At 48.1% G+C, this 12,576-nt stretch overlaps 2 protein-coding genes across 2 annotated transcripts in view; both read right to left on the reverse strand.

Annotated features, from left to right (window-relative positions):
* The window catches only part of LOC142827805 (olfactory receptor 52E2-like), a 195,999-nt gene that overhangs the window by 156,677 nt on the left and 26,746 nt on the right, over nt 1-12,576 (reverse strand). The window lies entirely within an intron of this gene.
* Nucleotides 5,235-6,182, reverse strand: LOC142827802 (olfactory receptor 52R1-like). The gene has a single exon (XM_075923692.1). It carries the CDS (start codon nt 6,180-6,182, stop codon nt 5,235-5,237), a length of 948 nt encoding a protein of 315 aa, XP_075779807.1.

Raw genomic sequence — 12,576 nt, forward strand, 5'->3', positions numbered from 1 at the left:
GGGCTTTTGCTTCAGTGAGGCCTGCACCAAAAGCTGGCCACAGTCTCAGGACTGGCCCTTGTATGATACATTTGTTAAAGCCTTTCTTCCTGAAAGACCCCAGTGCCACTGCTACGCAGCCACCTCTGGGCAAGAGCACATCATTGGGGAGGGGTGCGGTTCCACAGAAAAGAGGGATGTTTTGGCCAGTGATAGAGGAGCAAACTCATCCTGTGTCGCAAGGGTCCGGGGATGTTTAATGGCCATGCACAGCTGAAAAGACCCCAGATTTACCCCCTCTCTCAGCATGTCGACATAGCTCAGGGGATATTGAGCAGCTGAGATTATCTGCAAGAGATGGTACCTGTGAATTCGGAGACCAAAGAGACTTCCCTGGGACTCCCCCTCAGGCAGCCGCGTCCCGCACCTCCCTCAGCCCAGTGTGTGCGGCAGCGTTCCATGCCAAGAGCCAGCACTGTGTGTGAACTGTTTATAACCCAGCTCTGGGCAATCCCGGGGGAGTTTGCTCAGCCCCTAGGGGAGAAGCAGCATCTGGATGTAACCAGCCCAGAGACTGGGCTATTCATCCAACTTCAGGCACAAACAGCAATTATTGGACCTTCCCAAAGAGAGAGGAGAACTCTGGGCTCTGGGCTGAGCCACAGATGAACTGGCTGCTCCGTGTTTACTTTAAAATGATATTTGGTTAGTGAGAAAGTTTGGCACCAGGCCCAGGTCTGCACAGAATGTGGCACCTGTGAGCGCCCAGGGTGGGGGAGTGGGCAGGAGACAGAACCACAGGGAGAAGGTGGCTACGGGCAGGCCCGGGCACTTTCTGCAGACCCACGAGGCTGTCACACTGGGGCTAGAGTGCGGCACTTCTCCTCGGTCACTCTCCTTATGCTGGGCAGCCCCTTTCCTGCAGGGCCGTGGAAGCGCCTAGCACAGGGAAGTCCCTCCCAACACACCCTCGTGTGGTGTGACACACGGAGCCACAGGGAGAGGTGGCCTGTCCATGCTCGTGGAGAGAGAGACAGTCACAGCCAGAGACCTGAGGGACCCGCCGCAAACACAATCAAAGTCTGAGGCCGATGCCCTACAAGAGAGAGGGGCAACCTAGGCTAGGGAATGAGCCACACGTCACCACTGAGAACAGCCTCGCTCCATCCTCTTTGGAACCCCCCTTCAGGGAGTTGAAGGCTGCTCTCCTATCCCCCCTCACTCTTCTGCAGACTAAATAACCCCAAACCCCTCAGCCTCTCCTCCCAGGTCATGTGCTCCAGCCCCAAATCTACTCTGGTTGGTCTCTGCTTGACACTAAGGGTGTGTTTAGACTACACGGTTTTGTCGACAAAACTATACCTGCGTCCACACTGCCTTTGAGTTATGTCGACATAACATCGACAAAACTCAGCAGTTTGGTCGACGTATGTAAACCTCATTCTATGAGGAATAACGCCTTTTGTTGACAGAGTTCTGTCGATAGAAGGCATTATTGCATCTACACTGTCCTTTGTGTCCACACTGTTATGTCGACAAAGCAGCTTGCTTTGTCGACAGAACTGGATATAGTCTAGACGCTCTTTGTCGACAGAAGTTTTGTCGACAGTATCTGTCGACAAAACTTCTGTCAACAAAACCCTGTAGTCTAGACATACCGTAAAGGAACACTCACCGATGCTAAAGAGCGCTTGGATGACTGAGAAGCTAAAGGAGAAGCGGAGAAGCTACATGAATTCTTTGCTTCAGTCTTCACAACTGAGGATATAGGGGAGATACCCAAATCTGAGTCATTTTTTTAGGTGACAAATCTGAGGAATTGTCCCAGATTGAGGTGTCATTAGAGGAGGCTTTAGGACAAATCGATCAACTTAATAGTAACAAGTCACTGGGATCAGATGGCATTCACCCATGGGTTCTGAAGGAACTCAAATGGGAAATTGCAGGACTATTAACTGTGGTTTGAAACCTATCCTTTAAAACAGCTACATGTACCTAATAACTGGAAAATAGCTATGTGACACCAATATTTAAAAGGGGCTCTAGAGGTGATCCCGGCAAATACAGACCGCTAACTCTAACCTCAGTACCAGGCAAAGTATTAGAAACTATATTGAAGAACGCAATTATCAGGCACAAAGATCAACATAATTTTTTTTGGGGGGGGGGGGAGTCAATATGGTTTCTCTAAAGGGAAGTGTACTTTGGAAAAAATAACCCCAACTTTATGTTTAATATCATGGGGGCTAACTTAGCTACAACTACTCAAGGGAAAGATCTTGGAGTCATTGTGGATAGTTCTCCTATAACATCCACTCAATGTGCAGCAGCAGTGAGAAACGCAAACAGAACGTTAGGAGTAATTTAAAAAAGAATAATGCATAAAACAGAGAATATCTTATCACATCTATATAAAACCATGGTACACCCACATCTTGAATTCTGTGTACACATATGGACTCCTCATCTCAAAAAGATAGATTGGCAGTGACAAAGATTTGAAAAAGGGCAACAAAAATGATTAGGGGTTTGTTTTGGAAGAGAAATTAAAAAGACTGGGACTTTTCAGATTAGAAAAGAGGAGACTGGGGGGATATGACAGAAATCTCTGAAATCATGACTGGTGTGGAAATGTGAATAAGGAAAAGTTATTTACTTATTCCCACAATAAAAGAACTAGGGGTCACCAAATGAAATTAATAGGCAGCAGCTTTAAAACAAAAAAAGCAAGTTTTTCTTCACTCGGGAAATAGTCAACCTGTGGAACTCCTTGCCAGAGGTGAAGGCCAGGACTTTAACAGGGTTCAAAAAAGAGCTAGATAGATTCATGAAGGTTAGGTCCATCAATGGCTATTAGCCGGGATGGGTAGGAATGGTGTCCCTAGCCTCTGTTTTTCTGGAGGTAGCTGACGGGGGAGGGACCACGTGAGGATTACCTGTTGTGTTCCCTCCCTCTGGGAACACAATGTCAAGACAAACAGACATTGTTGATCACTACCCCTTGGGTTCGACTGTCCAGCCAGCTTTCTATCCATCTTACAGTCCATTTATCTAATCCATACTCCCTTAACTTGTTGGCAACAATATTGTGGGAGACCGTATCAAAATCTTTGCTAAAGTCAAGGTATGTCACATCACTGACTTCCCCATGTCCACAGAGCCAGTTATCTCATCACAGAAGATAATGAGATTGGTGAGGCACGACTTGCCCTTCGTGAATTCATGTTGACTATTCCTGATCACCGTCCCCTCTTCCAAGTGCTTCAAAATGGATTCCCTGAGGATCCCCTCCATGATTTTTCCGGGGACTGAGGTGAGGCTGATGGGTCTGTAGTTCCCTGGATCGTCCTTCTTTCCTTGTTTAACGATGGGCACTACATTTGTCTTTTTCCAGTTATCGGGGATCTCTCCCGATCTCCACGAGTTTTCAAAGATAATGGCCATAGGCTCCGCAAGGACATTTCCCGACTCCCTCAGAACCCTCGGTTGATTTAAATCTAGGCCCATTCAGCGCCTACTTCCTTCCCATAGTGGGAGCTGACCTTGTCTGTGAAGACAGAAGCAAAGAAAGCATTGAGTACTTCAGCTTTCCCCACATCATCTGTCACTAGGTCACCTCCCTCATCCAGTAAGGGCCCCAAAGCCTCTGTGATCGCCCTCTTATTGCTGACATGCCTGGAGAAACCTTTCTTGCTGCCCTTCACATCCCTTGCCAGCTGCAATTCCAATTGTGGTTTCTCCTTCCTGATAACTCCTCTGCATTCTCGAGCAATATATTTATACTCCTCCCTTGTCATCTGTCCAAGTTTCCACACTTGTCAGCTTCCTTTTTGCATTTAAAGTCACCAAGGATTCCACCGTTAAGCTGGTCACCTGCAACATTTGCTTTTCTAACTGCAAACATCAGGATGGTTTGTTCCTGGTCCTTGAAGAAGGCTTCTTTTAAATACAGGCAACTTGCGTAGACTCCTCTGCCCTTCATGTTAGCGTCCCAGGGAATACTTCCCATCAGTTCTCTGAGGGAGTCAAATGCAGCTTTTCTGCAGTCCAGGGTGTGTGGTTTGCTGCTCTCCTTTCTTCCTTGGGTCAGGATCCTGAACTCGACCATCTCATGAGCACTGCTGCCCAGGTTGTCACCCACCTCTGATTCACCTTCTAGTTCCTCCCTGTTTGTGAGCAGCAGGTCAAGGTGAGCCTGGGTCACTGGTTGGTTCCTTCAGAACTTAAGATATCAAAGGGCAATAACATGACAATGGTTCCTCACTCTCCGTACAACAACGCACCTAAAAGTACCAGAGCAAAAAGACTGAACTAGGGGGAAGTTCTGGTCCTAGGCAGGAAACAAAAAACCTGCTTGAAAAAACTCACCTGCTTGTGCTTGCAAACTCAACTGGACAGTGCTCGATTGAAACCCCAACTAGTATATTAGGCACAGACAATAGTTTGGTTTTTCTATTTTTCATCATTAATCTACTTAGATCCATTGCTATGCTCCTCTCAAAGCTCTCCTTTGGTAGCCAATGAATGTATTTTACATTATTACCCAACATACTGCTAATTGTCTGAAATTCTCAGCTCATGAGCAGAAGCTAACCACCCATTTTCCTTTGCAACAGTGGTGCCCTGGGTTACAAATTCACACTGGCCTAGTTTTGAGTGGGGTAAATCAGTGGAGCTCTGGGTTCTCTGCCTTGAAGCTGGATGATAGGCTGTAATCTCTGCTGTGGGTTCGTGAGAGACTCCATGAACACAGTTGGGTGCAGGCCCTGTCTGTGCATGTTGGGGGAGGGAACTTTGAGGCCTTTCTAGTTTGTCACACCCCAGAGCAAGAATTGAACCAGACTGGGGAGATAAAGGCCCCAGCGACACCTCCATTCCATATGGAACCCTGGAGGGGGTGGCAACCCATGATGGAGATGATCCAATAAATGATGGGGGAGATGGGGAACAGGAGCAAGCAAGAGAAAAGGAAACTTGGAAGGAAAGGCACAGTAATGCCTGGGGCCTCAAGGGGAGACATAGAGCAGGGGTGGTGTCTCTGGGCAAGGGTGGGGTAGGTTGTAGGTCCAGTTACAATGAGTAAGTCACACACAGACCAATTCCACAATTTGTTACAACAAGAAAGAATTATCAAGAAAAACTGAATTGCTCTTTGATTAGCGAGTGAGTCATTTAGGGAAGAGGGCCCAACAGCCTATCACCAGCCATCTCGGCAAGGAGTTATGCTGGAGAGCCATGGTACCAGGAGAAAACATTTAGGTCCCTTTCAGAGTAACAAGCCGGAGCAGCCTGGCACGGATCTGTTTGGTTTTCACCCCGTAGATGATGGGGTTCAGCATGGGGGGCACCAGGAGGTAAATGTTGGCAAAGAGAACATGGAAATGCAGGGGTATATTGAGGCCAAATCGAGTTGAGAGGGATGAAAAGAGAGCTGGAGTGTAAAAGGCTAAGATGAGACATAGGTGCGAAGTGCAGGTCCCAAAAGTCTTGAGCCGGGCGTCCTTTGTGGGGAGGCGGAAGATGGCCCTGAGGATCTGGGTGTAGGAAATGACAATAAAAATCACATACAGACCAAAGCTACAGAATAGCGCAAAGAGGCCGTAGTAACTACTGACGCGGATGTCGACACAGGCCAGTTTCACGACAGGCATGTGCTCACAGTGCGTGTAGGGGATGATGTTGGTTCTGCAATACGGCCACTGCCTCGCCAGGAAGGGATAGGGCAGTGCAAGTATGGCACCTTGCAGCACCACGGCCAGGCAGATTTTGGCCACCACAGAGTTATTCAGGATGGTGGAATGTCTCAGGGGATGGCAGATGGCCACGTAGCGATCGAAAGCCATGGCCACCAATATCCCAGACTCAATCACTGAGAAGGAATGAACAAAATACAACTGGGTGAGGCAGGCATTGAAATTGATTTCTCTGGAAATAAACCAGAAATTGCTCAGTATCGTGGGTAGTGTAGATGTGGACAGGACCAGATCGGTGATGGTCAGCATGCAGAGGAAATAGTACATGGGCTCATGGAGGCTCGGCTCTGTCTTCACAATGAACAGGATGGTGACGTTCCCCAAGATGGTTATGACGTACATGGCACAGAAGGGGATGGAGATCCAGACATGGGCCCACTCCAGGCCAGGAATGCCCAGCAGGATGAAGGTGGAAGGGTTGGAGAAGTAGCTTGTGTTGGAACCTGACATGGAATGATGAAGAACGTGTCCAACGCTGAAGGAAGAAGACAGTTTACTGTATTTAACTTAATATCCTCTGTGGACCTCAATGTGACCAGGGCAATGGTCACAGTACAAACGCCTGAAAGGACAGAGAATATTTGTGTGAGGCACGATATGCACTGATGGAAACTATTTCCATGGTGAAGCTGACTGGTTGCTATTCACACACAGGAAAAATATTTTTATTCAGATAATTGACGCTACCACTGACAATTGCATATTTTATTGTGCTCCCGGTGTCAATTATGTCTACACCTCTTCTTGTGAGAAGCCATGAAAGGGAACAGCAGGAAACACACGTCAGGGAGAACACCAGGTCCCCACTGCTATCAGCACCTGGAGACCCCTGCTCATTCACATTGGTGGGCTGCGTCTAGATTAGCACGATTTTGCGGGAATACTTTGAATGGAAATGTTTTTCTGTTAAAAGTTCTTCTGAAAAAGCGCGTCTAGATTGGCCCAGATGCTTTTGTGCAAAAAGTGCTTTTGCGCAAAAGCATCCGTGGCCAGTCTACATGCCTCCAAGCAAAATGGAGGTTGGGATAGGGGAGAGTTTGACCTGAGGGAGGAGGTTTCCCAAGTGATCTCTTCCCTGGTTTTCTTGGAATTACTTGGCTGGTGGCAACAGATTTCCCCAAATCCATCTATTAGGATTTTGGGGGAAGTTTTTGTACCAAAGCCTGTAGAGACAAGGTTTTGGGGTGCTTTTGTGGACCCCTATTTCTACATTTGTCGTACCAGAGTGGGGTACAGTGTTCACACACACACACGGAAAAAGGGAAGGGACTCTCAAGAAAGGAGCCCTGTTCAAAGGGATCGAGGGCTCCTAGTGGACCACAAGCTGTGAGTCAACAGTGTCACACAGCTGAAAAACAAAAAGCAAATTTCTTTCCGGAACTCTCTAAGGGGTGTTGTGAGCAAGACAGACGAGTTCCTCTTCTTCACTGCTCTGCACTCAATTATCCCCAACTATTACATTCTGTCGAGTTCGGGGAACCACATTTCAGGAAAGCTCCGGGGAGACTGGACAGGGTGTGGAGTGGAGCACCACGCTGGGTACAAGGTGAGGAAAGATATGTGGGGAGCAGGATCTGCAAGCGAGGGGGCCGCCCTCCCCACCGCTCTCCTGGGCTGGGCACAGGGGGACAGAGCCACGCAGAGCTGTGGGAGCGGTGCCTGGGGATGGTCGGTGTCAGCAAAATGTCTCCCAGCCCACGGTCCCATTCTGTGTGGTCGGAGGCTGCAGATTACCCAGCTCTGGTCTGGAAATACTCAGCCCTCTGTGAGGGCAGGGGACGGGCTCAAGGGCCTCCCACGGTCCCTGCCAGGCCTCGGATTCTGTTTCCATGTTTCCATGGTAGCCGAGATGAGGGCCCCTTGTCCTGGAGTAAAGGGAGCCTGGAAAGGATTCGGGGTAACTGGATGACCACCTCGTGGGGAGCTCCCAGTGCTGGCTTGTGGCCAAAGGGACGCTGGGATACTTGGTCGCATGAACAGCAGAGCTGTGAGCTGGAGCTGGGGCAGCGTTTCCCAGTTGCATACGGCATCGGGGAAAGTGACAGGGTGATATCATAGGATCCAAACTGGGAGTGGGTGAGGAAAAGAGCTGCACAGATGAAGGGAGGCTGCGTAAAATTCCAGCTGGAAACCTGGGCTAAATGCGGAGACCTGAGCGTGATTCACCCTTCGGAGAGACTGTGAGGATTCTCCAACTCCCAGGGCTGGCAGAGCCAGGCTCGGGGCTGTTCTGGGCATTGGTTTGAGGGCCTGTGAGCACTTAAAGCGTTACAGAGTCACAGCCTTACAGCTCCACTGGGAATCTTGGCCTTTCTATGCTGAAAAGTGAGTTCAATGGTTGCAGTGCGGAGCTTCCCAGCAGGCTAACAGCAGGAAAGAGCCCCCACGACCAGCTGGAGCCCTGACATACCAGAGGACAGCATCTGTGCAGAGACACACAGCTGGCTCCTCAGATCTTACCTCACCTCTGATTTCTAGGGGGCTTTTGCTTCAGTGAGGCCTGCACCAAAAGCTGGCCACAGTCTCAGGACTGGCCCTTGTATGATACATTTGTTAAAGCCTTTCCTCTTGAAAGACCCCAGTGCCACTGCTACACAGCCACCTCTGGGCAAGAGCACATCATTGGGGAGGGGTGCGGTTGTACAGAAAAGAGGGATGTTTTGGCCAGCGATAGCAGAGCAAACTCATCCTGTGTCGCAAGGGTCCGGGGATGTTTAATGGCCGTGCAGAGCTGAAAAGACCCCAGATTTACCCCCTCTCTCAGCATGTCGACATAGCTCAGGGGATATTGAGCAGCTGAGATTAACTGCAAGAGATGGTACCTGTGAATTCGGAGACCAAAGAGACTTCCCTGGGACTCCCCCTCAGGCAGCCGCGTCCCGCACCTCTCTCAGCCCAGTGTGTGTGGCAGTGTTCCATGCCAAGAGCCAGCACTGTGTGTGAACTGTTTATAACCCAGCTCTGGGCAATCCCGGGGGAGTTTGCTCAGCCCCTAGGGGAGAAGCGGCATCTGGATGTTACCAGCCCAGAGACTGGACTATTCATCCAACTTCAGGCACAAACAGCAATTATTGGACCTTCCCCAGGGAGAGGAGAACTCTGGGCTCTGGGCTGAGCCACAGACGAACTGGCTGCTCCTTGTTTACTTGAACATGATGTTTGGTTAGTGAGAAAGTTCGGCACCAGGCCCAGGTCTGCACAGAATGTGGCACCTGTGAGCGCCCAGGGTGGGGGGTGGGCAGGAGACAGAGCCACGTGGGGAAGGTGGCTACGGGCAGGCCCGGGCACTTTCTGCAGGCCCACAGGGCTGTCACACTGGGGCTAGAGTGCGGCACTTCTCCTCGGTCACTCTCCTTACGCTGGGCAGCCCCTTTCCTGCAGGGCCGTGGAAGCGCCTAGCACAGGGAAGTGCCTCCGAACACACCCTCGTGTGGTGCGACACACGGAGCCACAGGGAGAGGTGGCCTGTCTGTGCTCGTAGGCAGAGTGACAGTCACAGCCAGAGGCCCGAGTGACCCGCCGCAAACATAATCAAAGTCTGAGGCCGATGCCCTACAAGAGAGAGGGGCAACCTAGGCTAGGGAATGAGCCACACGTCACTACTGAGAACAGCCTCTCGCCATCCTCTTTGGAACCCCCCTTCAGGGAGTTGAAGGCTGCTCTCAGATCCCCCCTCACTCTTCTCTTCTGCAGACTTAATAACCCCAAACCACTCAGCCTCTCCTCCCAGGTCATGTGCTCCAGCCCCAAATCTACTCTGGTTGGTCTCTGCTTGACACTAAAGGAACACTCAACCATGCTAAAGAGCGCTTGGATGACTGAGAAGCTAACGGAGCTCTCAAGGATGATAATGTCCTAGTGGAGAAGCTACATGAATTCTTTGCTTCAGTCTTCACAGCTGAGGATATAGGGGAGATACCCAAATCTGAGTCATTTTTGTAGGTGACAAATCTGAGGAATTGTCCCAGATTGAGGTGTCATTAGAGGAGGCTTTAGGACAAATCGATCAACTTAATAGTAACAAGTCACTGGGATCAGATGGCATTCACCCATGGGTTCTGAAGGAACTCAAATGGGAAATTGCAGGACAAATTAACTGTGGTTTGAAACCTATCCTTTAAAACAGCTACATGTACCTAATAACTGGAAAATAGCTATGTGACACTAATATTTAAAAAAGGCTCTAGCGGTGATCCCGGCAAATATAGACCGCTAACTCTAACCTCAGTACCAGGCAAAGTATTAGAAACTATATTGAAGAACGAAATTATCAGGCACAAAGATCAACATAATTTTTTTGGGGGGGGGGAGTCACTATGGTTTCTCTAAAGGGAAGTGTACATTGGAAAAAATAAACCCAACTTTATGTTTAATATGATGGGGGCTAACTTAGCTACAACTACTCAAGAGAAAGATCTTGGAGTCATTGTGGATAGTTCTCCGATAACATCCACTCAATGTGCAGCAGCAGTGAGAAACGCAAACAGAACGTTAGGAGTAATTTAAAAAAGAATAATGCATAAGACAGAGAATATCTTATCGCATCTATATAAAACCATGGTACACCCACATCTTGAATTCTGTGTACAGATGTGGACTCCTCATCTCAAAAAGATAGATTGGCAGTGACAAAGATTTGAAAAAGGGCAACAAAAATGATTAGGGGTTTGGTATGGAAGAGAAATTAAAAAGACTGGGACTTTTCAGATTAGAAAAGAGGAGACTGGGGGATATGACAGAAATCTATGAAATCATGACTGGTGTGGAAATGTGAATAAGGAAAAGTTATTTACTTATTCCCACAATAAAAGAACTAGGGGTCACCAAATGAAATTAATAGGCAGCAGCTGTAAAACAAAAAAAGCAAGTTTTTCTTCACTCGGGAAATAGTCAACCTGTGGAACTCCTTGCCAGAGGTGAAGGCCAGGACTTTAACAGGGTTCAAAAAAGAGCTAGATAGATTCATGAAGGTTAGGTCCATCAATGGCTATTAGCCGGGATGGGTAGGAATGGTGTCCCTAGCTTCTGTTTTTCTGGAGGTAGCTGACGGGGGAGGGACCACGTGAGGATTACCTGTTGTGTTCCCTCCCTCTGGGAACACAATGTCAAGACAAACAGACATTGTTGATCACTACCCCTTGGGTTTGACTTTCTAGCCAGCTTTCTATCCATCTTACAGTCCATTTATCTAATCCATACTCCCTTAACTTGTTGGCAACAATATTGTGGGAGACCGTATCAAAATCTTTGCTAAAGTCAAGGTATGTCACATCACTGACTTCCCCATGTCCACAGAGCCAGTTATCTCATCACAGAAGATAATGAGATTGGTGAGGCACGACTTGCCCTTCGTGAATTCATGTTGACTATTCCTGATCACCGTCCCCTCTTCCAAGTGCTTCAAAATGGATTCCCTGAGGATCCCCTCCATGATTTTTCCGGGGACTGAGGTGAGGCTGATGGGTCTGTAGTTCCCTGGATTGTCCTTCTTTCCTTGTTTAAAGATGGGCACTACATTTGTCTTTTTCCAGTTATCTGGGATCTCTCCCGATCTCCATGAGTTTTCAAGGATAATGGCCATAGGCTCCGCAATGACGTTTCCCAACTCCCTCAGAACCCTCGGTTGATTTAAATCTAGGCCCATTCAGCGCCTACTTCCTTCCGATAGTGGGAGCTGACCTTGTCTGTGAAGACAGAGGCAAAGAAAGCATTGAGTACTTTGGCAGCAGCAGCCAAAAAAGCAAATAGAATATTAGGAATCATTAAAAAAGGGATAGAGACTAAGACAGAGAATATCTTATTACCTCTCTACAAAACCATGGTACGCTCACATCTTCAGTACTGTATGCACATGTGGTTGCCTCATCTCAAAAAAGATATACTGGGATTGGAAAAGGTTGAGAAAAGGGCTACAAAAATGATGAGGGGGTGTGGAATGTGTCCCATATGAAGGGAGATTAAATAGACTTTGACTTTTCAGCTTAGAAAAGTGGAAACTAACGGGCTGTGTCTACACTGGCATGAATTTCCGGAAATGCTTAAAACAGAATAGTTTTTGTTATAAGTATTTCCGGAAAAAGAGCGTCTACATTGGCAGGCTGCTTTTCCGGAAAAGCCCTTTTTCCGGAAAAGCATCTGTGGCCAATGTAGATGCGCTTTTCCGGAAAAGAGCCCCGATCGTCATTTTCGCGATCGGGGCTTTTTTCCGGAAAAGACTACTGGGCTGTCTACACTGGCCCTTTTCCGGAACAGTGTTCCGGAATACGGACTTATGCCCGAGCCGGAGCAGCGTAGCTTTTCCGGAATAGCGGCTGATTTTGTACAGTAGAGCGTCGTTGCTTTTCGGGAAATTCAAGGGCCAGTGTAGACAGCTCGCAGCTTATTCCGGAATAAGTGATTTTCCGGAATAAGTGGCCCAGTGTAGACACAGCCACAGGGATATGATAGGGGCCTATAAAATCATGACTGGCATGGAAAATGTGACTAAGGGAAAGTTATTTACTTATTCCCACTATATAAGTACTAGGGGGTCACCAAATGAAATGAATCTGCAGCAGCTTTAAAACAAACAAAGGATGTTTTTCTTCACTCAGCACATAATCAGCCTCTGGAACTCTTTGCCAGAGGATTCAGTGAAGGCTGGAACTTTAACAGGGTTACAAAATAAACTAGATAGATTCATAGAGGTTGGGTTCTTCAATGGCTATTAGCGAGTGTCAAAGTTAGACTCAGAACTCACAATTTAGCAGACCACTCTATTTATTAGCAAAGCGCTTTGCCAATATAGACAGGAAAATGAGTTCCTTTAACAAAGCCCAAGCCTCCTTATTTATACAGATAAAAG

Source organism: Pelodiscus sinensis, chromosome 1 (genome assembly GCF_049634645.1).
Source record: "Pelodiscus sinensis isolate JC-2024 chromosome 1, ASM4963464v1, whole genome shotgun sequence".
In the NCBI taxonomy this organism is placed as follows: domain Eukaryota; kingdom Metazoa; phylum Chordata; order Testudines; family Trionychidae; genus Pelodiscus; species Pelodiscus sinensis.

What these genes read in the sequence shown, in the direction of transcription:
- LOC142827802 (XM_075923692.1), bottom strand. Translation starts at nt 6,182, where the DNA reads ATGTCAGGTTCCAACACAAGCTACTTCTCCAACCCTTCCACCTTCATC.